This window comes from Caretta caretta, chromosome 2 (genome assembly GCF_965140235.1).
Source record: "Caretta caretta isolate rCarCar2 chromosome 2, rCarCar1.hap1, whole genome shotgun sequence".
Taxonomy (NCBI): domain Eukaryota; kingdom Metazoa; phylum Chordata; order Testudines; family Cheloniidae; genus Caretta; species Caretta caretta.
Genome location: NC_134207.1, coordinates 236,392,273 through 236,416,956, shown reverse-complemented (window position 1 = coordinate 236,416,956; position 24,684 = coordinate 236,392,273). Strand labels below are relative to the sequence as shown.

General features: G+C 38.5%; 1 protein-coding gene across 11 annotated transcripts in view; it reads right to left on the bottom strand.

Moving 5' to 3' along the window:
• MYO3A (myosin IIIA) overlaps nt 1-24,684 on the bottom strand; it is a 299,867-nt gene that overhangs the window by 68,941 nt on the left and 206,242 nt on the right. For 8 of the 11 annotated variants that reach the window (XR_007354926.2, XM_048837824.2, XM_048837826.2 and 5 more), the window contains 11 exons: nt 23,491-23,517; nt 23,039-23,138; nt 20,631-20,747; nt 19,654-19,758; nt 19,470-19,553; nt 17,952-18,154; nt 15,252-15,350; nt 15,037-15,151; nt 10,319-10,445; nt 9,301-9,511; nt 7,427-7,574 (listed from right to left, as the gene is read on the bottom strand). Coding sequence is in view for 10 of the 11 variants with exons in the window: in XM_048837824.2 (XP_048693781.2) it covers nt 7,427-7,574; nt 9,301-9,511; nt 10,319-10,445; nt 15,037-15,151; nt 15,252-15,350; nt 17,952-18,154; nt 19,470-19,553; nt 19,654-19,758; nt 20,631-20,747; nt 23,039-23,138; nt 23,491-23,517 (1,336 nt within the window). In the remaining variant the exon portion in view is untranslated. Of the gene's footprint in view, nt 1-5,910; nt 6,390-7,426; nt 7,575-9,300; nt 9,512-10,318; nt 10,446-15,036; nt 15,152-15,251; nt 15,351-17,951; nt 18,155-19,469; nt 19,554-19,653; nt 19,759-20,630; nt 20,748-23,038; nt 23,139-23,490; nt 23,518-24,684 lie in introns of those variants that run through there. The other 3 variants (XM_048837825.2, XM_048837828.2, XM_075125927.1) reach the window with 2 other exon arrangements.

Below are 24,684 nucleotides of genomic sequence, written 5' to 3'. Positions count from 1 at the left end.
AACAAGACACTGAGTAGCTGCAGGAGGCTGCAATCCCCAGTGATGTTTCATAGTATCTGAATTCCCTAAAATAGTTTCTACCCATTGAGAGGATATCACACAATCCACAAGACAGTATTCACATAGATAGGATGTCACAAGGAATGACTGCACTACATTGGAGTATGTGAGCTCTTATTTTATGCTGTGTCCACTGTGATCAAAGCTAGGCAATATTACCCTCTGCAGATTTGCTGCACTTAAATCAATAGGGACAATATTGTTAAATGCCGTTCGTAATTTTGTTTTGTACTAATAGAAAACAACTGGGTCATGAAGTAATGCCACTTTGTTGATGTGATGATATGAAATCCCCTTGGTTTAAAGATTAATTTTAGGAACTTATTCAGAACCTGCCTTCTACCATCTTACTAAAGCAAAAGATGCAATTGTAAAGTTAAAAATAAATGTGAGCGACAAGGCGGGTAAGGTAATATCTTTTACTGGACCAACTTCTGTTGGTGAAAGCGTCAAGCTTTCAAGCTACACAGAGCTCTGCAGGCCTGAAGAAGAACTCTATCTAGCTTGAAAGCTTGGCTCTTTCCCCAAGAGAAGTTGGTCCAATAAAAAAAATTACCTCATCCACCTTGTCTCTCCAATATCCTGGGACCAACACAGCTACAACACCACTGCAAACAAAAATGAATGTTGCACATGCCTTATCCAAAAGCACATTAGGTTAGGGTCCTCCTGAACAATACATTTATCGTCTGTATTAGTGTGTATCAGATTCCACTGGCATGCTCATATAATGGGTCACAACGAGAAGGTCAGTCTTCTGAAATATACTGTGCCAAACATCACAATTCATATCTTTGCTAACACAATACAACCAGTGCTGAAATAACCAGAATTTATGGAGAAATGGAAAAGCTGTCCATCTGGCCATGACCACCTAGATCCCCGCTATGACGATTCCTATCATTCCTGCATGGAGAGGAAAGTCAGCTCCCTCCACTGTAGCGTCACTTCCCTGGACCACATAGACCCCTTTCTGCAGTGTCAAGTGAAAACATGCTTTGTCCCCCACATAGTCCCGAGGTCCATGGAAATGCTGGCATCTTGGGCCTGTCTCCAGCATTTGATGTTCCTCAAAATAGAGTCAGCACTTATTCCAATCTTCATTCTTCCACTCAGGAACCCTGGGAAAGAGACGAGCCTTACACTGTGCCTGTAGGGTTAACAAATGGGGTCTGTTAGACCGGTGGAAAAAGTGAAGACCTTCCTCTCAGCCCCACATGGTTACTCACTGTATTTTCCACTGAATGCATCCGATGAAGTGAGCTGTAGTTCACGAAAGCTTATGCTGAAATAAATTGGTTTGTCTCTAAGGTGCCACTAGTCCTCCTTTCCATTTAGGGACTGTTAGCTCAAGTGCTTGTGCTGCCCTCAATTTTCATGGCAGCTCATGGAAAGAGAATTAAGGTCTCATATAAACAGAAATGGAACAAGCCACTTAAAGGAAGAATTAGATATGTACCTTATTTACATACAGTGCCATAGATGTGCAATAATATGTAAAAAAATATGGGTGGATACTTTCCTGTTATGAAGAGCTTACAATGCACATGGAGGAGGAGCTGCTGTTCAGATGGAAGTATATTTATATGTAATACCATTTTTAAGTTTTGAAAATTTATTTTAGAGCTCATTAAATGTGCCAGCGTGACAATGCTAAAAATGCTAAAAACCAAAGTCCATCTTTCTGTGCATGCATTTCCCTAGCTGAAAAATGGAGATAATGATACTTCCTTCCTTTAATGTCTAATGATGAAGAGCACTATATAAGAGCTACATATTATCAGTATGATCATCAGCCCTAGTTATTATCCCTAGAACTGGTTCAGCATAGGCAAAGGCAGCACAGACTATGCCAGAAATGTGCCACCTCCATCAGCGAAGGAATAATTTAGCCTTCCATGTTCATTCAGTTACTGGCTTCATTTCTCAGATTGCCAGAAAGCAAGCCACTTAAGTCAATCGTGTTGTTGGTTTTTGTTATGCAGACACTTATTCAGTGAGAACTGGACTAAGACCAACCCACTTGACCTAGGATGCCAAACCACAAAGAGATATGTTCAATTTCAACCACTTTGACCTGGTGTTGAGTTGATCAAATAATCTGGGGAAGAGGGAAGGACTCAGATTGACAAGGCTGCGCTCCTTTCTTTAGAAGAATGAAGACAGAAAAGCTGTATTGTTTAATTTTGTATAACATGGTGATAAGTGCTATATGAAAACCTAAGATAGAAGGGAAATACTCCTACAGATGTGTATAGACCCAACCACCATTCAGTCCCTTTGTATTTTTCATTTGCAAATTGATAAATTTATTCCATTAATTATCTAGGATTATAATTTAAAAAGAAACCAAACACATGCACACAAAACCACTAAGGATTCACGGTCACAAAAACTATGCTATTCACATTTTACAAAAGATACGCTGGCACATTGCTTTATGGCAAAATTCAGTTGTCTGTTAGCATTCTGGAGGCTCGGAACTCAAAGGGTTGGAGGATTCAAAGTGCCCCTGATTACATTATTCCCCCCTTTTGAATATCCTGAATGAGAAATGAAAGTTGTAGAGCAGATGTGCCTATCATAGCTTAAATGTGTTTAGGAAATGTTACACAAATTATGGGAGTTCAATGTGCAAAACAAAGCAACACTATATACACAAAGGAAATCATAGACATTTATAAAGATTTACACATCCACATAGCTTTAGACTGAGGATTTTTTAATGAGAGACTGAATTTTCATGATTTGTAATAGCACCGAAGGCCACAGTTCAAATCTATAAAACTTTTAGCTTATGATACGTTCAACTGGAAATGAGAATAAAACACCTCACTTCCAACAAGAGAAGTCAATGCAATGCCCTCAGTTTCTGCTGGCAATAGTCTACTACTAAGCATAACTTCTACGGATCAGTATTGAAATCACATGTTACAGATGAAGACCTTTGACCATGCAAATCCTTACCCACGTGTAAAGTCAGTTGTGTACATAAGTGTAGATTTGGTGTCATACTGACCTATTTGTACAAGTTGTTGATTTGTACATGAACATAAACATTGAATTTCTGAACTTTTAATGACAGGGATGACCCAACACTCTCACAAATCTTGGGAGACAGGCCAGTCCTTGCCTACAGACAGCCCCCCAACCTGAAGCAAATACTCATCAGCAACCACATATCACACAACAGAACCACTAACCCAGGAACCTATCCTTGCAACAAAGCCCGTTGCCAACTGTGCCCACATATATATTCAGGGGACACCATCACAGGGCCTAACAACATCAGCCACAGTATCAGAGGCTCGTTCACCTGCACATCCACCAATGTGATATATGCCATCATGTGCCAGCAATGCCCCTCTGCCATGTACATTGATCAAACTGGACAGTCTCTACGTAAAAGAATAAATGGACACAAATCAGATGTCAAGAATTATAACATTCATAAACCAGTCGGAGAACACTTCAATCTCTCTGGTCACGCGATTACAGACATGAAAATTGCTATATTACAACAAAAAAACTTCAAATCCAGACTCCAGCGAGAAACTGTTGAATTGGAATTCATTTGCAAATTGGATACAATTAATTTAGGCTTGAATAGAGACTGGGAATGGCTAAGTCATTATGCAAGGTAACCTATTTCCCCTTGTTTTTTCCTACCCCCCATCCCCCCCAACATTCTTGTTAAACCCTGGATTTGTGCTGGAAATGGCCCACCTTGATTATCGTACACATTGTAAGGAGAGTGGTCACTTTAGATAAGCTATTACCAGCAGGAGAGTGGGTTTGTGTGTGTGTGGGGGGGGGGGTGGTGGTGGTGAGAAAATCTGGATTTGTGCTGGAAATGGCCCACCTTGATTATCATACACATTGTAAGGAGAGTGATCACTTTAGATACCAGCAGGAGAGTGGGGTGGGAGGAGGTATTTTTTCATGCTTTGTGTGTACATAAAAAGATCTTCTACACTTTCCACAGTATGCATCCGATGAAGTGAGCTGTAGCTCACGAAAGCTTATGCTCAAATAAATTGATTAGTTTCTAAGGTGCCACAAGTACTCCTTTTCTTTTTGTGAACTTTTAATTTGATTCATTAATGAATTTTAAAATGGTATTTTGCTTCTTCCTATGTAGAGGTATAAGCAACAGAACAATATTTTATACTTTTCTTTCTCCTTTTTGAATGCTGACTCCTAAAGAGAGAGCTATCGTAAACTTCAGTTAACAATCAGAGGAGATCATATCAGTTCTAAACTTAGTAGATCCCCTACATTTAACATTCAAGATGCAGAACCACCTACTTTCTACATGATTGTTCTTGTGACACGGAACTGAAGCAATGTGCATGTCCCAAGCAGGGGAGAAGGGGATGTGTTATAATGCCCATTAATTATACTGTGAACTGTCCTTGAGCAACAGCCTTGCAATCAGTGACAACCTTCTACTGAGAGCACACTAGTCACTTCCTGGTTTTAAAATGATAGGGTTTGACGCCCAACTTTGCACTAATTTTTGCCTGTAGAATTAGTTATGCATCACTTCAGCAATAGCCCCAGCAACTACTTTGAATACCCTGCAAGATAATGTAATGAAGCTTGCTATAGTCTCAGGCCTGTTCTGATCCCTTTTTAAATGTGGAACACACAGAACCAGAAGGAAACTCACACACAAGCTTATTAAACTAAGTGATAACGCAAGAACATTTGAGTCAACTCATGCCTGGCGAGCAGTCTACATATAAAGATACCCAAAGGAAACTGAAGGCAGATTACACTTGAATAGAGTGGAGCCCAAAGCAAGGTAAGCACACTGAAGGTGAGTAGTAAAGAAGATGGAGAGAGAGAGACTGGGAACCTTTGTGTCTGCGCACACCCTGGGATGTGGATGTCTGTCAACAGCAAAGCCCTTTGTCCTACGGTGAACAGAATGATGGTTCAGTGCTAATTACAGAAGCATCTGTGTTCAATAGCTGAGGAGCATTGGCTGTGAAAATTCCGTGTTTGGTTACAAAATTTCTCTTCTCTTACGGCTTGTTTCTCACTAGATAGTTAACACAGATTAAGGTAGGATGTGAATTTAAAGTGCAGTAGTTTTTTCTGAATAACTCCATGTGTGGACACTCTTATTCCAGAAAGAAGTGTAGGCTTGTTATTGTTTCCCCAGATGTTGGTTTTTTAATACAGGAAAGTGGCAGATAATGGTTGGCTACCTTGGTGGACTGAGGCTTGTTGCCTGAGAGTATTACTATTGTGACTGATGCAAGGAGATATTCCAGGGTGGTTCTAGAGCCTCCTTTCACAGGATTTTTAAGTTGTTTATTCCAGAATAAGAGAGTGTCTACACATGGCATTAATTAGGAACAGTTAATCAAGGACAAGCCCTTCCATATGGTAGACAAGCTCTTACATATGGTGGAATGTACTATCAGTTGCACATTCTGCATGCTTTAAACTGCAGGGCAGACAATGGCTTTAAGACTTCTTTAATAGTTAATTTTCACATTGCTTTCTAGCATACATTTTCTATTTATACTTCTTGAAGTATATTAACCAAGATCTTAAAAAAACCTTTGAGTCAATATACAAAGAAGCAGCTGTTCTTTGTATATTGTTCCAATCTGCTGCTATTCTCTCTTCACACCGTGGCCATTAAACCCTTTAAGAGCCCAGAGGCACCAGTAGCCAACTGCTCAGAGTTCTGTGATCTACATCTTGGGTGCATCTGGAGGCTTTTGCACCAAAACTGTTTAAGTGGTTGCCACAGACAAAGTCAAACCATCTTTGGCTTAGAGGAGTCCAAGACAAAAGATCCTAACCTTTGACTATTAGTGGTAAATATGCCCAATGGCCTGTGATGGGATGTTAGATGGGGTGGGATCTGAGTTACTACAGAGAATTCTTTCCTGGGTATCTGGCTGGTGAGTCTTGCCCACATGCTCAGGGTTTAGCTGATCGCCATATTTGGGGTCGGGAAGGAATTTTCCTCCAGGGCAGATTAGCAGAGGCTTTGGGGGTTTTTTGCCTTCCTCTGCAGCATGGGGCACAGGCCACTTGCTGGAGGATTCTCTGCACCTTGAAGTCTTTAAACCACGATTTGAGGACATCAATAGCTCAGGCATAGGTTAGGGGTTTGTTATAGGAGTGGGTGGGTGAGATTCTGTGGTCTGCGTTGTGCAGGAGGTCAGACTAGATGATCATAATGGTCCCTTCTGACCTAAAAGTCTATGATTCTATGATTCTTCTGGTGTAACTGGAAAGTCTTCTTCATGAAGATATACAATCACTCCCAAAAGGCTACATCTAACTCCACATGACTGTGTTGCCTTTGAAGTAATTGGAAACTATCAACTATGTTTGCCACAAAATACTATTTTCCTTTTATTTATATACAAACATGAGAGAGAGAGAGAGAGAGAGAGAGAGAGAGAGAGAGAGAGAGAGAGATTTTCCCAAACTTATATCTCTATCATCTACAAAACCAACAATGATTGAAACAGTCGGGCAAAACCCTGCATGAGTATTAGTAATTAAAAATTATGAGGATGGGTGACAAAATGCTTTTCAAAAATATATAAAATGAAGTTTCATCCAATAATGCAAAGAAAGTATCTTTTCACTCTCTAAACCTAAAATGTGACGATTGATTACCCAGGACATACAGCATTGGGCAGTACATCTGTTTTTTGTTGAAACATGTTTTCTCAAATAAGAGAATTAATTGGCTAGCAATTTAAAACTGTTTAACTTAATTTTCATTTAATCCTTTTATAAACTCCTTATGGTCTTTTTACAGTTTTTCTACTGACCCTTTCAAGTTCATTAGCTTTTGTAATTACAACACCTAATTTTTCCTCCATCTTTTAAATCAAATTGTATCGTGTAATCAAAGTAAATCTTCCATCAGTTGGTTTAGGAGAACAAATTCCTAAATGAGATCCAAATAATTGCAATTATTCTGATTTTTATAATTGGAATTCAATGTTAAAAAGCTTATTAGCATGCTATTAGGAAAGGCATTCATCAAACAATATGTACTGTATGGCATTTCTGCTTTTTGCTGTTGAACCATAAATTACATAGTACACATTATTCCTCAACAAAACAACAATGCATTTGAATCAAACCCATTATTGTTGTGCTCTGTTGCCTAGAGACTGTACATTTGAAGTTTACTGCATTTTAGATGGACATTTAAATTACAAATGGCAATCCAACAGTTCTTCACATAATGTATAGACAGAAAGCAGTCTGTTATAGACTACTATTTTGTGCTTCTTAAGAAGAAAGAAGAGTTTAGCTTTTTGGGTAAGATATTTTATGTTCAGCACTACTAAGCTTGATAAAATATTCCCAAACCTACCTGTTCCCAGGCAAATACATGTTGATTGAAGTAGAACTGAATCTGTTCATTGGCAATGTTGATACACAGTTGTTCGAAAGAATTTTTTTTGAAATTTTCAAAGCCAAAGATGTCAAGAATCCCAATGTTCAACCCATCATCATTTTCGCTGAAAAAAGATTAAAAAAGCTCTTCATATGTTTATCTCCATTATTTTACATAATGCCTAACTTCATTATTGTTTCAAGAAAATAAATAATGGGCCAAATTTATCACTGACCATGGGAGTTACATAAGGATGAATTTTGCCCAATCAGATGAATCTTAATAGAATGATCAGCTCTAATATGAAATACGATAATACATGTAAATCTAAGGATGACTGTATATGCCAAACACGATTTCCCCTATTGGGGAAAAAAAACAGACTATGGTTCACAAATGACACACAATTGCTCTTCGTTTCTATGGTAATAAAATAGGCTTGTAATTAGATACTAGGTATTTCTTCCCTCAGATTATTTGCTCACAATGCTTAGGGCTGACTTTTCAAAATAGATCGTCTGCAGAGGCCCCTACATTCATTTTTATGCACCTAAATACCTGTTTTAAATATTAAGATTAAGATAGGAGTTTCAATTTGCAATGAGGTGCATGCAACAGGTATTTAGAAGCCTAGCTTTAGGCACTGAAGTATGAAAATTTGACCTTACACGTTACAAGAAAAAAATCTGAAGGAGAAGTACCGGATAAGTAATTACAGGAATTTAGCCAGTAACGCCTATTTTATTACCACCCACACAAACATCAGTTCTATGTTATTTGTACACTGCATGCATTTTAGATACCAGATGGGGATCCTCATCCCTGCCCCTTCCACAGTGGAACCACGCTTGTTCTACTGGTTTGGAGCCCTCAAGGCCTGCTCAATGGCAGAGTGATGGGATATGTCCATAAATTAGCAGTGCAGCTCCATCTGCCTTGTATTTCGGCTTAATAATCATCAATCAAAATGGTATTTATTGCTGTTACTGAGTATTTTAAAGTTTTCAGGGCTCTTAGGGCTACAAAACTGCAGCCTTGGATTCCCTCTGATGTTTCTTAAATGAAAATGCAGACGTGCCAGATTGAAATATTATGTGTATTCGGAATCAGGTAGTTTTGAATTCATTCCACTCCCCTGGCACCCAACTACCATGGAGGGCCTTGATTTGCATGATTTACTAACAAAGCTGTGCCAATCCTTCACCAGATTCATTTGCATCCCCATCCCCTAACCTTTGTCTGTTTGGGTTTAGACTGCAAACCTTTTCAGGGTAGGAACGGTCCTTTCCTTTTTGTAAAACACCTAGCACAATGGGGTGTTAAACCCGATGAGGCTTTGGGCACTATCATAAATACTTAAGAAGAAGAAGAACACCAGAAGGATGCATGCAAATAAGATCAGAATGTGGCCTAATCAATCTGCAGATGAATGGCAGCGTTGGCCCTAAAAGTTATGAGTAAATCACCTGAAGGAAAAATATCTGGTATATAACTCCAGTAGGTTTACTCCTAATTTACATGGGAATAACTAAGATCAGAATTTCACCCAGTTAATCTATAGCGAAATGCCAAGATGCCAGTATTACAGCTATTTACTATATGTCTATTGCATACTACTAATGAAAAAAATGTATATGATCAGAAATGATTACCATAGGTATAGAAGTTATCAGATGAAGGAAGGATTTGTAAGAGCTAAACGTTATGGATCTGAACAAGCTAATAAAATATTATATCATGACTATTCCGTTGCCAGATGTTCTATAAAATATATAGACCATGTAGGTATACAAATCATACATTTCACATTGCAAAGAGATAATTTTTCTACTGGAAAAATGTCCCTTTACCTTAAAAGTTTGTCTGGCTTGAGTAAAGTATTGATGCGATTGACTATCCAACTAAAGAGACGCCCATATAATGCTTTGGCCATGGCATCTCTGACATCAATAGCTTTTTCCACGGTGTTAGGACGGATAATGGTTTCCCCTCGAGTCACCACGCAGTAGGAGGTGAGAGCTTCTTGCAGTTCATCTGCCTGAATGCACAGCAAGGAAGCACCTAGAAAGTGAACAGATGTACTGTTAAGACATACACACAACCCGCAGGTATATTTTTGAAGGAATGAATGAAGTATTTCTTAATTTCTAAGGGATAGATAGTAACAGTACAATGTGTCCTGATTATGGGGCAGTGTGGAATTGTGCTGCCCCAAGAGCAGATGAGGGACTGAGTCATAATCTGTAGCTAATTCCCCTCTTGCTCCAGGGTGGGGAAGTCATGTGCACCAGCCCTTTCCCAGGTGCAGATTACTTTCCCTTCAGTGACAGCTCATCCATGCTGGACAATGTGTTGGGGACAGAATCAAGGCTCCACCCTCTCGTACAGGAGGGGGAGCAGCAGCTTCCCTGTGGATGCTTTTCCACTGTAAGCCCATTGTGACCCACAAGGGAGGTAGCCCAGCTCTATTTCCTTGAGATAAACGCTGTAGGAGATAGAGCTGGTAAAAAAATAAAATTCAAAATTTTGATGAAATTTTTCGCAAAAAATTTAAATGTTGACAAAAACCATGAACATTTTATTTTGTTTTTCGCTGCCCCTCCTACCCCCGGTAACAGTCATGCTATCTGAATAAACTATGTGGATGGACACAAAAAGTAAATAATTTGTATGCACATAAATATGAAAGAAACCCTTCTTTTTACATTTTTATTAATGTGGATTTGGCATGAATTGAACTGCTATACTTTAAGTCTTGCAAAATTTCCACCTGAATACAGTTTTATAGATAAATCTAATGTGATAAAATCTCCTGCCTGCTAAAACATTAAAGAAATTTAATCTTAAATAAAAGGAAAGAGAACTCACAATTCTCAAGTGCGACTGGATTGGAAATATTGCTCTTGTCAATCATGTGCTCGGATACCACTGAAGAAAACTCAATGTTACCCACGTTTAAAATTGCAGCAAGAATACTGTAGACACTGCCAAGTTCCTGAAAAGGAGATTAAAAATGTAGCCATTTATAGTTTTACATTTGGTACCTTAGGCTGCAATAACTGGTATTCTACACCCCTTTTCTATATCTTGAAGATAAGCATCTGTACTGGGCCCTAACATGTTGCTATTGACTGCCTCCTCATTTATAGTGGAGCCTGGACTGTCCTGGAGCACACACAGCGGAACAGGAGTCACTGGCTGACCAGATCAATGATCGCGGCAGCCAGTACACATGAGATCTTATTCTAGTAAATTGATGCAATTGCCTGACAAGGTTGAGAACTCCTGCTCAGGACAAGTACAGTTAAATTAGCCGTAGCATTTTCATCATGCTCTCCTCTCTCCACCAGTAAGACCAAAGCACCCCTATCCTTGAACCACATCAGAGGCTTACTCTCAGACATCTAATTCAAGCTCTTTGTTCTCACTTTCAAGGTCCTTCACAATCTTTATCTCCATCTCCATTTTTGCTCTCATTGCCTCTTACTCTCCTCTGTGTTCAGTCCTCTTGCTTTACTGCTCCCTTTTCTCACTCCATGCCTTCTAGGACTCTGCCTCCCAAGCCTGGAACAGCCTAATTCTTCTTGTCCACCACACACTCTCTTCCAGGAATACATGTATCCCATTCTCGTCACCAGTCACTCCTCACACCATACTCTAATGCTAGTCCCAGGGGATGCCTGGCACCAAAGAGGGGGCAAGGAGGAGGTGGAAACGTGGCCTAACCCCACTTCTGCAATAGTTTAGAACTAGATTAGCATGCAGGTAGGAGCAGGCTACACCCCATAAAGGGATGCCATAGTGGTTGTGCTTCTCCCTCTGTGCACCAGAGAGTTCAGGAGCAACTCCATACCACTCCTTGCTGTGCCTGAAGGCATGATCTAGCCCTAAGGCTGGAAGCTTCTTGGAACAAAGAATGAGTTTTACAACAGGTCTAATCCTGTGCCCACTGAAGTTAATGGAAACAGTGCTTCAGTGGGAGAAGAATCAGACCCTATATAGTCCTGATTCAGGGACACACTTACAGGTCCTTAAGCTCATCCATATTCAGGATAACACTTTAAATACAGACTTAATTTTAAGCATGTGCCTAAATCCCATTGTTTTCAAGGTAAGCATGTGCTTAAGTGTTGTCCTGAATGGGGATTTTTTCCTGATCTGGGGACAACATTTGTAATCACAATGTAAATTTTAGGTGACATATATAGTAAGTGACCTTAAATAATAATGAATGATAAGTAAAACTGTAATAGTAATAGATAAAGTAATGCTTTCATTGTGGTTTTGGCTTTGATCTAAACTGTAAACTTGAATACCCATCTCCATATTTGATTATTTCTGGTCATTGTCTAAGCAGAGTGAGACAGTTTTAGTTTCTGTAATGTAGATTAGGTTAAAATAGAATTTTGGGCTACTATTTTTCTTAAGGGTGAAGTAGTATTGGACAAGCATTTTAGCAGATGGGCTACTCATCACTCCACAGCATTTTATATCATACTATTTTGTAACATGCTGGCATCAATTATTCAGATAAAATCCTTAATTATCTTTAATTGCTCAACATATTTTATATTATTTTCAACACTTTCAGAATTGAATCCAGCACAAATCTAACACTTAATGAAAATGAATTATTCCAGTTACTCCAAAGCCAACTAAAAAAGCTCACTCTAAAAATTACTCTTAGGATGATTGGCACGCAGTGTGTATGTTTGTAAAGTGATTACTTTCATTTCAAGCCTAAGAATGTGGATGAAATTCAAAGAAATGGATAACTTGACTTTTGCCATTATGTTGTATAAAGGGTATAGCAACAGACATTTTTGTGCCCTTTTCCAGTAGGTATTAAATCTGGTTGATCTGTCTAGAATGATTATTGTGAACCCCAGGCAGTTCTTTCCTCTTATTTTTGTCATGCAGTCTTAAGTAAAACAGTGTGGGTTTAGGACAGAGAGCAAAGTATAGAGTATGTAGGTACCAATACAGCATGCTAGCCAGTTTAAAAGAGAGATTTCAAAAAAACACGTAGGCTGCATTTTAATCAGAATGCACAAGACTATGTTCAGGACTCCTGTTAATAAAACATGAATTGTGGATATATAGAGAAACTCCTCTGTGCACCACGATGGAATGTCAAAGGTTAGGAGTACGTTATTGCACCTTTCCATGGAGGAGCCTCTTTCTGATGCAACATATTTCTCTAGCCAAAAAGTAGCAGTCTCGGTGCATACAGAGCTTGATTTCTGGCATATAGCCACAGTTCTGCAAAGGGTATGGTGCAGAGACACAGCCCCAGTGGCAGTCCTGGGAGACATTACGCCTGGATTAGGTACAATGATTCCAGGAGCTCATGAGAGCTCTGGGAACCACTACTGCTGTGTCACCCTTCAAGAGAGTGCAGTATCTACACCCCTCTGTACCCAGCCTTCTCCGCCTGCTGGGGTGGAAGTGGGTCAGACAAGAGCCCCACCCCTTTTGAGAGGCTAGTGCTTCCACAAGGAATATCCCTTTCATAGGAGGCTCAACAAGAAAGACTCCTTATGCCTCTCCTTCCCTATCCACTCAGAAACTAAGCACACCCTGTACCACAACCTTCTGCAAAGTGACCAGAAGATGCATGCTGGCATTGTGCATAGTGTGGCCACTCACATTTCTCAGTGGACTTTCAAAATATCAGAAGTGACACCCCCTCTTTTGGCGATATAGTGTCATTGCTATATGAAGGTGATGCTCTTATCAATCAAAATGAATGTTTAAGCACGGGGAACAGGAACAGACTGGTGTAACTGCATAGTACACTTCATGCCCCACAAGGTCTTGTCATGTGGGTAGCTCTGCTGATGACAGTTCTGCAACCTTCACATTCATGTAGGCCAGTTCTGAAGAGATGGAAGTACTGCTGACAGGAGATTGTTGGGCCTTACCATCTGCTATACAGCGCTGGAGTTGTGAATAAGTATCAAAAGGAAAAAAAAGAGAATGGGCTTGGGAAAAAAAGATGAAAATTCAGCTTCACTGCTAATAGGTTTCATCTGCTTTGGCTACAAAATAGGTTTGCGGCCAGGTCGGCAATGGGGCTGATTGAAAGTTTTCTGTCAAGATTGTTTTTCCAACAGAAAATGGATTTTTGAGTAAATGAATTTTTTGGCAAAAAAGTGTCCACTTCCCATTGAAAAAAATTGATATTTTTTGTCAAAAAATCAATGCCTAAAAATGAAATATTTGGATTCTGAAATGCCACTTGAGTGCCTCATGGGTGTTGTAGTTAAGGTGTCTCATGCTCTCATTCTCCTGTGCCAGGCTCTCCAGTCAGACTTCATCTCCCATGATTCCATGTAACTGCCATGATGTATCACCTCCCTCAAGAGAGGAAACTACAGTGTGTGATGGGAGATACTTTTGATACTTATTGACAACTCCAGTGTCATAAAACAGCAGGTAATACTGTTTCTGATTTTAATTTTTTGCAAACAATTCAAAATTTTCCATGGAAAAAACCCATGGAAAAAAGCTGTAGTAAATAGTAAAGAAATACATCACTAATGGCAAAAACAGCAAGGAAAGTATTATTAAAACATAGGGGAAAAGGTTCACACATGTTTCTTCACAGCTAAAATATTACCCTTAATGACGGCATGGTGAATGTTAACACGTTATCAGCCATGTGTATTGTTCCCATTCAAACCAGACCTGTGAAAAGTCTCACACTTGGAATTTTAGAAAACTCTCAGATTTTCTTTTGTAAACTAGTATTCTATATTTATAGATTTGCCTCTTTTTAGTACCTCCTTTCTGTTGGACTTGCTCCTCCAGAACTAGGTACCAACAGTGTCTGAGAAATATTAACAACCATGAATAGCAACATTATAATGCAGCTCCTCTACTAATGGCACATGAAATTCCTTGTTTCAAAGCAGCTGACAAAGGGAGACTTTAAAAAGAAACAGGCTGATATTTATTGTAATTATACTGGTACAGGTTTACAAGAGAGGACCAGTGGCCTGCACATCCATGAAAAGAGACAATAAGAAAGAAGAACAGATTAAATTAGTGGTCACAGATAAGACTCACCCTGACATGACAGGTTTGATCCTCTCAATGCACTTCAACCATCCTTGCCAAAGACTCCTTATTTCAAACTCTAATTTAAAAAGTGAATGAAGCTTACACGAACTAGGCTAAAATTATAGGCTTATTAATGGTTACAAACATTATTTTCTATGCACTTATTTTGTAATTAACCTTTTTTCAAATATTCAGCTGTGTTATGGCCACTGATTTTATAGTATTGTTGACTAATAATACTTTCTTAGTATATAGATGCTTAAACACTTTTAAAAGAATTAAAATATGTAACAATATCATGACAAACTGACCATGGAATATCCAAAAATGTCTAAGAATCATAGCCAAAGTAAGCAACATAATGAAGGAAACTGGTTGTATTTTTAGCCAAAATGAGAAAAATAGTGAAGGAAATTAGTTACATTCTTTGAATGCATTTCCCCTTTATTACCTCCTGTCACAGGAAGAAGCAAAGGAAGGTTTCAAAAAAAGAAAAAGATTGAAATGTTATCGGCACTCACCTCCATTGTAAAACCTATGACTTTGAAGCACTGCTCAATTAATTCAAACTGAGACTTATAGAAATTGTTGTTCATAAAATCTTGTGCTGTTCGGAGATGTTCATTTTGCAGATACCTGAAAAGGTTGAGGAACAAAGGGTTATAATCCAAATGAGGTTGAGCCAACTACAATGTATTCCTTAGAAATCAATTTATGTAAAAAGAAACTTCGTTACCTGGGTGGCTTATACTCTGGCAGTTTATAATGTGCCAGTTTTTTCTTTTCTGCTAAACCAGCATAGATGTAATAAAAAATATGGAAATTTCTCTCTCCCCTGAAACAACAAAAACAATTATTTGTCTGAGTAAGAAAGTTGTACTGCTAGATTTATTGATGGCATTGCTGCTATTGTTAAACATCATTAAAAATAGTGAGCCAGATCTTCAGCTGCTGTAAATTGACATGGCTCCATTGAAGTCAATGGAATTCCATCAGTTTATACTTGCTGAGTACTTGGTGCAGTGATTTTAACTAGTTCCATCTTTTTCTGTGCAAGCTTTTTTGCGTGTCATATCTACCAATGCAGATGATGTAGAAGCAGCTAAATGTAGCACTGTGGTGTTTGATACAATAAGTAAATACTGGGTCGGATCTTGGAAATTGCCCACAACCTTAGTAAACTAACTGTGCCCTGAGGAACTCTGTTAAAATCTTCCCTCCCAGGCAGAGTTGCATTCTCACTATGGGTTTGATCCTGCAAGGTTCTGTGAGATTTGACTGATTCAGAAAAGGATTTAAGCTCATGTGTAAATTTAAGCACATTCTCCTGACATATCCTATTTAAGTGGTCCCACTGACCTCACCAGAAATCAGCAAGCCCAGGGAAAAAGTTCAATGCAAGCCACTATCATAGGGAAAAAGCCGGATTTTATTCCGAAAAATCCAAGATTCTATAACTGAAGTTCGATTGGGGAAAAACTGTCAATAACAGCGTTTCATAAAACTGGACCAAAACTTTAAATTGTGTATTTGCTAAATCAACTCAGAGGAAACAGAAGTAGTCATTTGTGTTGCATAAGGTAACAGGCTCTCACAGAATCGAAACACTCAGTTTTAGTCGGTGAGGGAAACATTAAAATTAGAGTTGGGGCAAGATTTCCCTATACCAAGTTCTAAACTTTTGCCATTAATTATTGTTAATGACAAAAACAGATCTACTAAAATAATTTTTTGTGTACTTTAATGTACTATATGTGAAAACAAACAGCTGATATTATACAGGAATTTACTTTCATATGAATTTATTCTATGAAGTGTTGTTTAATTTCTCTATCATTTGTTATTTTATTACACACACACACACTCTTAACAAATATATATGTGTACTTGGTTCATACTTCTTTATAAGCAAAATTATATTAGAATCTCCAGGATTTAACCAAATATTTTGCATACAAGTTACATTACTAAGGGAAAATTAAAGGAAATGTAATCCAAACAATATACTTAACATAATATTAAGAGCTTAATTTAAACTAGGGTTGTCAAGCAATTAAAAAAATTAATCGTGATTAATTGTGTGATTGATCTCACTGTTAAACAATAATAGAATAATATTTATTTAAATATTTTTGGATGATTTCTACATTTTCAAATATATTGATTTCAATTACAAACCAGAATACAAAGTGTATAGTGCTCACTTTATATTTATTTTTTATTACAAGTATTTGCACTGTAAAAAAATAAAAGAAATATTATTTTTCAATTCACCTAATATAAGTACTGAAGTGCAATCTTTTTATCATGAAAGTTGAACTTACAAATGTAGAATTATGTACAAAGACCCCTGCATTTAAAAATAAATAATGTAAAATTTTAGAGACTGCAAGTCCACTCAGGCCGACTTCTTGTGCAGCCAATCACTCAGACAAACAAGTTTGTTGACATTTACAGGAGACAATGCTGCCCGCTTCTTGTTTACAATGTCACCTGAAAGTGAGAAGCATGTCCTTTGGAATGGTGCCCAAAGCATGAAGGGAAATACGAATGTTTAGCATATCTGACATGTAAATACCTTGCAATGCTGGCTACAAAAGTGCCATGTGAACATCTGTTCTCACTGTCAGATGACACTGTAAATAAGAAGCGGGCAGCAGTATCTCCTGTAAATGTAAACAAACTTGTTTGTCTTAGCGATTGGCTGAACAAGAAGTAGGACTGAGTGGATCTGTAGGCTCTGAAGTTTTACATTGTTTTGTTTCTGAGTGCAGTCATGTAACAACAACAAAAATCTACATTTGTAAGTTGCACTTTCATGACAAAGAGATTGCACTACAGTACTTGTATGAGGTGAACTGAAAACGACTATTTCTTTTATCATTTTTACAGTGCAAATATTTGTAATAAAAAATATACACTGATTTCAATTAGAATACAGAATATAGTATATATGAAAATGTAGAAAAACATCCAAAATATTTAATGAATTTCAATCGGCATTCTATTGTTTATCAGTAGGATTAATACTTTGATTAATTGTGAATAATTTTTCTAATCATGATTAATTTTTTTGAGTTAATCGTGTGAGTTAACTATGATTAATCGACAGCCCTAATTTAAACCCAGACAAATAAAGATATTTAGAGTTAAAACTATTAGAATATCCTTAGCCCTGCCCACATATGCTTATCCTTTTTGCTGTACAATATATGCAAGATTTTTTTAAAAACAGACCTGCTTAAATAAACCAGAATGTAATAAAATATACTGTAAGCTATTTTAATTTAAGTTATACCTTTAGAACCTATCAACCTCTTGTTTATTTGAAAGAAAAAACCTTGCTAATCTTATACTGGAATATGGTACAAGATTTCCCAAATTGCACTCCTGCTTTGTCTACTTTAAAATGGGTCAATTGCTCCTTTTTACTTACACAGCCTGATGGACAACTCTGGATTTTTCGAGGAGGTATTCTGAAATTTGAGCTCCTACTACAGTTCCTCCACAAGTGAATTTCATTTCCAAGTATTTTCCAAATCTGCTGGAGTTATCATTGATAATAGTGCCTGCATTTCCAAACGCCTCTACAAGATTGTTCACTTGGAGCATCTTCTCCTGGAGAGTCCTATTATTAGCCTAGATATAAAAGCCAACATACAGAAAAGTTATTGCTTAAAGCAGTCTCAAGAATAATCCCCAAAAAACTGTTTTCAAATAGGTCTTTTCATTTACATTTGGTGTTGAGAGTTTCAGTTTGTTTACTCTGTGTACTTCTGGAATCTCTATTTAGGTATCACAATAAGCATCAGATCTCTGTAATGAGAAAGAATTCCCTTCCTTCTTTTTTTCTCTTGCACCTATGGGCAAGGCCCTTTTCCTTGCCCACACAGGCCCCAATTCAGCTAGGTTCTTAAACACATACCTAGCTTTAAACACGTCAGTACAGTACTTAGGTAATGGGACTGCAACGTGCTTAAAGCTAGGGACATGCCTAAGTACCTTACTGAATTGGGGCCTCAACTTTTATCCATCCTACTATCCATCCCAGGTTTTTATACCCCACCCATCACCATGGTAAAGGAGCACCTCAGACTGATTTACTGTATGCTTGAAACAAGGGCTTAAGATGTAGAGTTAAATCCTGGATTCACTGATCTCAATGGGAGTCAATGGCATAATTCCCTAATTACTTCAGTGGGGCCAAGAATTCACCCATGCACTCATTTTCAGCACAGTCTTTGTGTTTTCACTCTTCTCTTAACATTGGGCCAATTATTTTCCCCATTAGATACCCATCTTCCTACTGTTATTCTAAGCAGGACACTCCTGCAGCCTTAAGAAGACATCCTAGTGCATTGACCTTTACTTGCTGAATGTGCCACTGCTCATTTCACCCTGCCTTTAATAGGCAAAACTCTCAAGATATGACCCAAACTTGGGCATACTTGTGATTTACTTTAAGGAGCCAAACCATCAAGTCAGCCTTTCTGGTCTGAATCATATGGAAAGACAGTGACACTGACAACAATCCATTGCTTAAGCGAGATGAACATGTCAGAAGGTGAAACAGAATCCTACATGGTACATTTTGGGAAAATTTAGGACAGTCCCGAAGGCAGGAGATTGCTCAAGAAGGGTAAAACTTTCACTGTGCTGTGTAATATTTTACAGCGTTCCATTATTGTCTCCAAGTGGGCGAAGGCAGGGTTGAGCTGAGGGAGGCACATCATCCCCTCTCTGACACTGGAAAGGTTGTCTGGAGAAGGTAATATAGTCTTGGGCTACGTCACCTTTTCCACATCTTATCCTCAACCCTCCGCTAGCAGATTCCAATGCAGAATTAGGGTATTTGGGGTCTGTAAACGACACTGCAGGGTTGAGATTATGTTCCAATTTATTCAGGTTTCAGGCTTTAGAGAGACTTGTGGGAGCACCCACCTTAAAAACATACCTTTCCCAAGACCGTGAGCTGCTGAACCAGGAGGTGGGCACTCTGCGTCTTGCCAGCTCCACTTTCTCCAGAAATGACAATACACTGAAGAAGATAAGACAAGTCCATTTGCCCTCATTGCATCCCTCTCAGCAGAGCAAAGGGTATGAGATATAAATCTGATTGGGTAAATAAATACCTTTACCTGATCCGAGTTGTATGTTACCATGGATTGGTATCCAATGTCAGCCACAGCAAAGATGTGGGGAGGATTGGCAGTTCGCTTTGCTCCAATATACAGTTTGGAATGCTGAGGGTCAGAACACTGCAAATGTTTTCTGAGTTCCTTTAATAGCTATTTTTGTATTATTTTATCATGTTTTCATTATATTTACTGATTGCTGTGCAGCATCCCTAGCATATTCGTAGGGGGGCTTCATAAATAAAGATTTATTAATTATTATTATTACTATACTAACTATACTGTGGACCAATGGATCCTTTGAATTATATTTTAAATACCATTAAAAAGGAACCGGTATACTTTGAAATCTCATCATGCCTTGATTATGAAAAATATAAAATCAAAATAATTAGATCAAGATTTCATGTTTTCAGGCACAAAGCACTGAATTACCATTTCATACCATTGTCTTTTCATATACCCATTTAGTATTTTGGTATGTTTTAAGGGGCAAATGTTCTTTTCTTTACTTGCCATAACCAATAAACAAAGACAAACTTTTATTTGATCCAGACTGTCATATCAGTCACCAATTGCACAAGTAACACCAATTACACTGGTGTAAAACTAAAGTAAATGGGAGAACCAGGCTCTTAGTGTGAAGCACAATGAGGAGTAACACTGGGTTGCATAAGCCTCTATCAGAAAGATAAGTGGAATTTGGGGAACTTATTGTACACAGGGCTTCACTGTGTGTGTGTGTGTGTATAGAGAGAGAGAGAGCATGAGAGACAAACGGTCTCATTTATGTGCAGGAATTCAGCATATAGTAATTAAACCATTTATATCAAAGTATATGCCCATGTGCATGCTAGAAGATGATTTATTGATAGTTCTGTTACTTAGATGTTGTATTAAATCATCATGAGTGGTATGAATTTTCAAATTTCACTGGAAATCACTACAAGCAAAACACAACTGAAACTCATTCTTCACACCTGTGCAGAATAAAGGTCTAAGCTCCTAAAGGGATTGACAGCGATGAGAATGTCTCCTACATATGTGTAGATCTGATCCCTGGCATAGCTCTTCTGCAACTGCTCCGTTACTGTATTCTGTTGTAAAAAAGAATAGGAAAGGCAAGGCATGTTCAAGTTAATGCTTAGAAACACGTTGGTACCTTCAAACATAGTGGCATTCAGAGGCCACGATATTTTTGTATCGCCATCCCACATGAATCACAAACACATATCTACAGATCTTTGTACAAATATTAACAAATTAATAATGCAGTAACTCAATCAATTTTATTCATTGAGGGCTCCCTAATCTCTCTTTCTAAACTCCCTATCCCAAGGATTAATATCATTGTTCCATGCAAAGGTCACTAGACTGAATTCAGACATGCCCTTCCAAGTTCTCAGATTTTTTCCTAAGTTCTGATCATATAGACATAGAAGTCCATCTGTTTGGATCTCTCTGAAACCTTTTATACTGCATCTTTAAATGTGCACTCCTTGGAGTAGGCTAAAATCTACAAATGTAAATAAACAGATACTAGTTTGAAGATATTCATATATTAACATGCTCTGGGATCAGCTCTTGATCTGGTCTGATGTTGGTTTTTTTACTGCCTGAGCAGTGAAAAGCAAACAGAAAGTTACCCTAAATTGGAAGCACAGGAAAATCCTAGGGTGGCACCATGCTGGTAAGCCAACTCTTTGCCACTTGTCTCACCCCTCTTTTCTGCAGAGAAAGCTGAAAAGAGGCAGAAAAGGGTTCTCTGTCAAATCCCTATCTTAGGCACCAGTTGGCTGTAGCTTGGGGTAACACTAGTTTCAAGGACTGCTCCAAGTTACACAGGGTGCTGTTTCAATCCCCTGCTGGACCAGCATCAGGAATGAAAAGGTTTTTTAGAGTCACCATCCCCCCAAACTGTGGTGAGTGTAAATTTGATACAGTTGAGAACTGAACGGTCTGTATTTGAAAGAAAGAAAAATAGGGAGAAACTCAAGAAGCTGCAACAGGGATGGTAACATTTACTCCCACAGGGAAAACAAGATGAAAGCATTTCACAGGCTTGGAAATCTATCCTGTTTCTTATTTTGAACCATACCTTTCAATATACTGAATATCATCTCCCTTTATGAGCATGACATGGCTTTCGCTGAATGGACTCCTTGGCAAAAAGTAGAAATCTTACTGTCAGCATATGGCTATTCTGAATGTAAATAAATGTTTGGATGTGAGCTCTACCCATCAGACAAATAGCCTTGATTAGCTGAGCTACTATCCTATTAATTAGCTAATGTTTGTACAGTGCTTTGAAGATGAACAGCACTCTATAAGTGCCGTTATCACTATGCAGTGCTCACAGCATGTCTACAGAAGAGCCAAGTTCAGGGCTCACTAATGGTTGACGTGTCAGTGAAGTTTAATTTGCAGGTGGAGATTATTAATTTTATTCTCTTGTGTAGCAGTCCCTGAACCATTCAGCAGAGCAATGTTGGCATTTCATCCACATCCACCCACTGCCTCTGAACTCCAGGTAAATCATTGTAGCCTGATTATTCTCTTTCCCATACACACTAGCATAAATCTGAGGTAACTCCACTGATGAAAATGGAGTTGCACTATTGTCAAGTTAGAGAAAGAGGAGATTTAAGCCCTATGATTGCATTCCCTAGCCAAAAGGAAGTTAATGAAATGCAGACAAATAACTGTTTGCACAAAGAATATTGCTAAGTAGCTCCCCGGGGGGAAAGCTTTAAAAGCAGAATTTCTGGTCACAGCATTCTTTTCCCTTCATGTTGCTTGTCAGAAAAGGGATCCACTTTTCAAACTTGGCCAAACAGCACTATTTTAAGTATCTAAAATGCTGCAAAAGTTGGTCTTCTGTGGCCAGACCCTGAGCTTGTGTACACTGGCATAGCACCACTGACTTCGGTGATGCTACAGCAGTTTATGCCGGCTAAGAATCTGGCCTATGACGAAGTGTTAACATTAAGCTGGGACAATTCCAGCTGAAGGTGGAAATGGATATGCTGTATCTAGAGCTGTCCCATCTTAAAGTTAAATCATCATCATGGAACAGATTCTTGGCCAGAATAAACTGGCATGGCTCCACTGAAGTTAGTGGTACTATGCCAATTTACACCAGCTCATGATCTCGCTCATGAGGATGTTTTGGCATTAAGATGGCACAACTCTATACACAACACATCTCATCTCACGTTCAACAATCTAGCAGAAGTCTGTAAAGTACCATGGACTACTATGTAATTAAAGTGTGAGAATGTAGGCTCACCTAAAAACAAGCTAGGTTAATCTACAAATACAGCAGTATTTTTTGACTCTTATCTGTATACTAGTTTCCAAGAAAACTTAAATAAATTAAATATCTTACCTCATCCAGTACCTCCAAGGTTGCTAAATCATCTACATCCTCCTGGTCTGAGGCTAGAGACCTACTATAGTCCCCTTTCTTAGTATGAATTCGCTCAAATCTACAAAAGAAGAGACGTACGCTTTTCTGATGTAAGAAAACATTCTTTGCATCTTCAAGCTGAAGACACATTGAGAGCAACCCCCTAAAGATGTTCAAACATTCTGATGGATTGAATTCAAACTGATGAATGACCAAAATAGCAGGACAGAATAGAACTTTTTACCTCAGTACCCCCGAGGTTCGCTACTTAAAAATAAGGGGTTTGATTCTGCAATTGATAGCATGTGGAAAGACTGCTGGACCTGTGTGGAGCTTCATAGAGCTCAACAGAAGCATAATAGTCCATTTGTGAGCCATCAGTGGTAGGACTGGAGCCATGCTGTATAGAAAAGGTAATAAACTTATAATACCTATAGTAGCTGTGTCTTGGCAGCAGCCTGGAAAAAATAAAAATTACTCAAATCAGTATTATGAATGGTACAAATCTGGGATGATATGATTGAATAGTATGAGAAGAATGACCACAGACAGCCTCCAGAAGGAAATATTTTTTAAAAAAATTGGTGACTTATAATTATTTAATGTTCATTTTATGGTAGTGCCCAGAGGGGCTGATTGGGAGAGAGCTCACATTGAGTGAGGCACTGTATAAACACGGAAGTACTAGACACAGTCCCTTTCCCAAAATGTGTACAGTCTAAACAGATATTTTTGGACTATATGGGAAAAGATTGTACAAAGGACAGGAGATTTCAAAACTGCCCTTTCTTATAAGCATGACTAATCTGTTAATTTAGCAATCTTAAGAGGCTATATTTTATTTTTAAATTGAACAAACAAACAGAAATCTACACACCATTGCAGAAATAATGAAGAAAAGCCACAAATGAATGGATCTCCTACATGGCAGAAATGGCACATTGAGGGAATGGCAACCACTGGAATGGGACCCATCAACAAATTAATGAGGGAGTCAACAGAGGATGCAAGGATCATGATTCAGACTGGGTATATGTGCCACAAGAGAGCACAGAAGATCAATGAATGGGAATTCAGGAGCGTAACAGCAGAGGATTACAGACAGAAGTGAGTTTAAATGTCTAAGAGGGCAGCAGCAGCAAAAATCCATGAATTGGATCAGATCTCCTCATCTCACTTTTTTATACACCATGGAGAAAGGTAGAACAAAAATTGATTCTGGGGTGCATCAACTGCGAAGCAGAGAGAAAATGGAGACTGTCCTGTGTGAGCTTGAGTTGGTAATCATCTTGATTCCAGAGAAGCCAGAGGAGGCCCTTTCATTCACTCGGATGCTGAGGTAAACACCAGGAGACAGGAACCTACTGGGCAGCTCATCCAAAGATGGAAGAGTGGGGTGTGGCCAGCCAGTGCAGTGACATATAGGGGGTTGCCTAGCCCCATGACAGAGGTGTGGGAAGGCACCCACTTAGCAATGATAATGTTAAAGAGGAGTCCCAATACCTGGGGGAAGCTTGGAGGAGATCCTGGGAGGGAGGTAAGCAAATTATACTACGCCGGGTCTGTGTAACTTCATAGATCTGGGCTCAGGTTCTGACAAATCTTTTCACACAGCTTAATTAGAA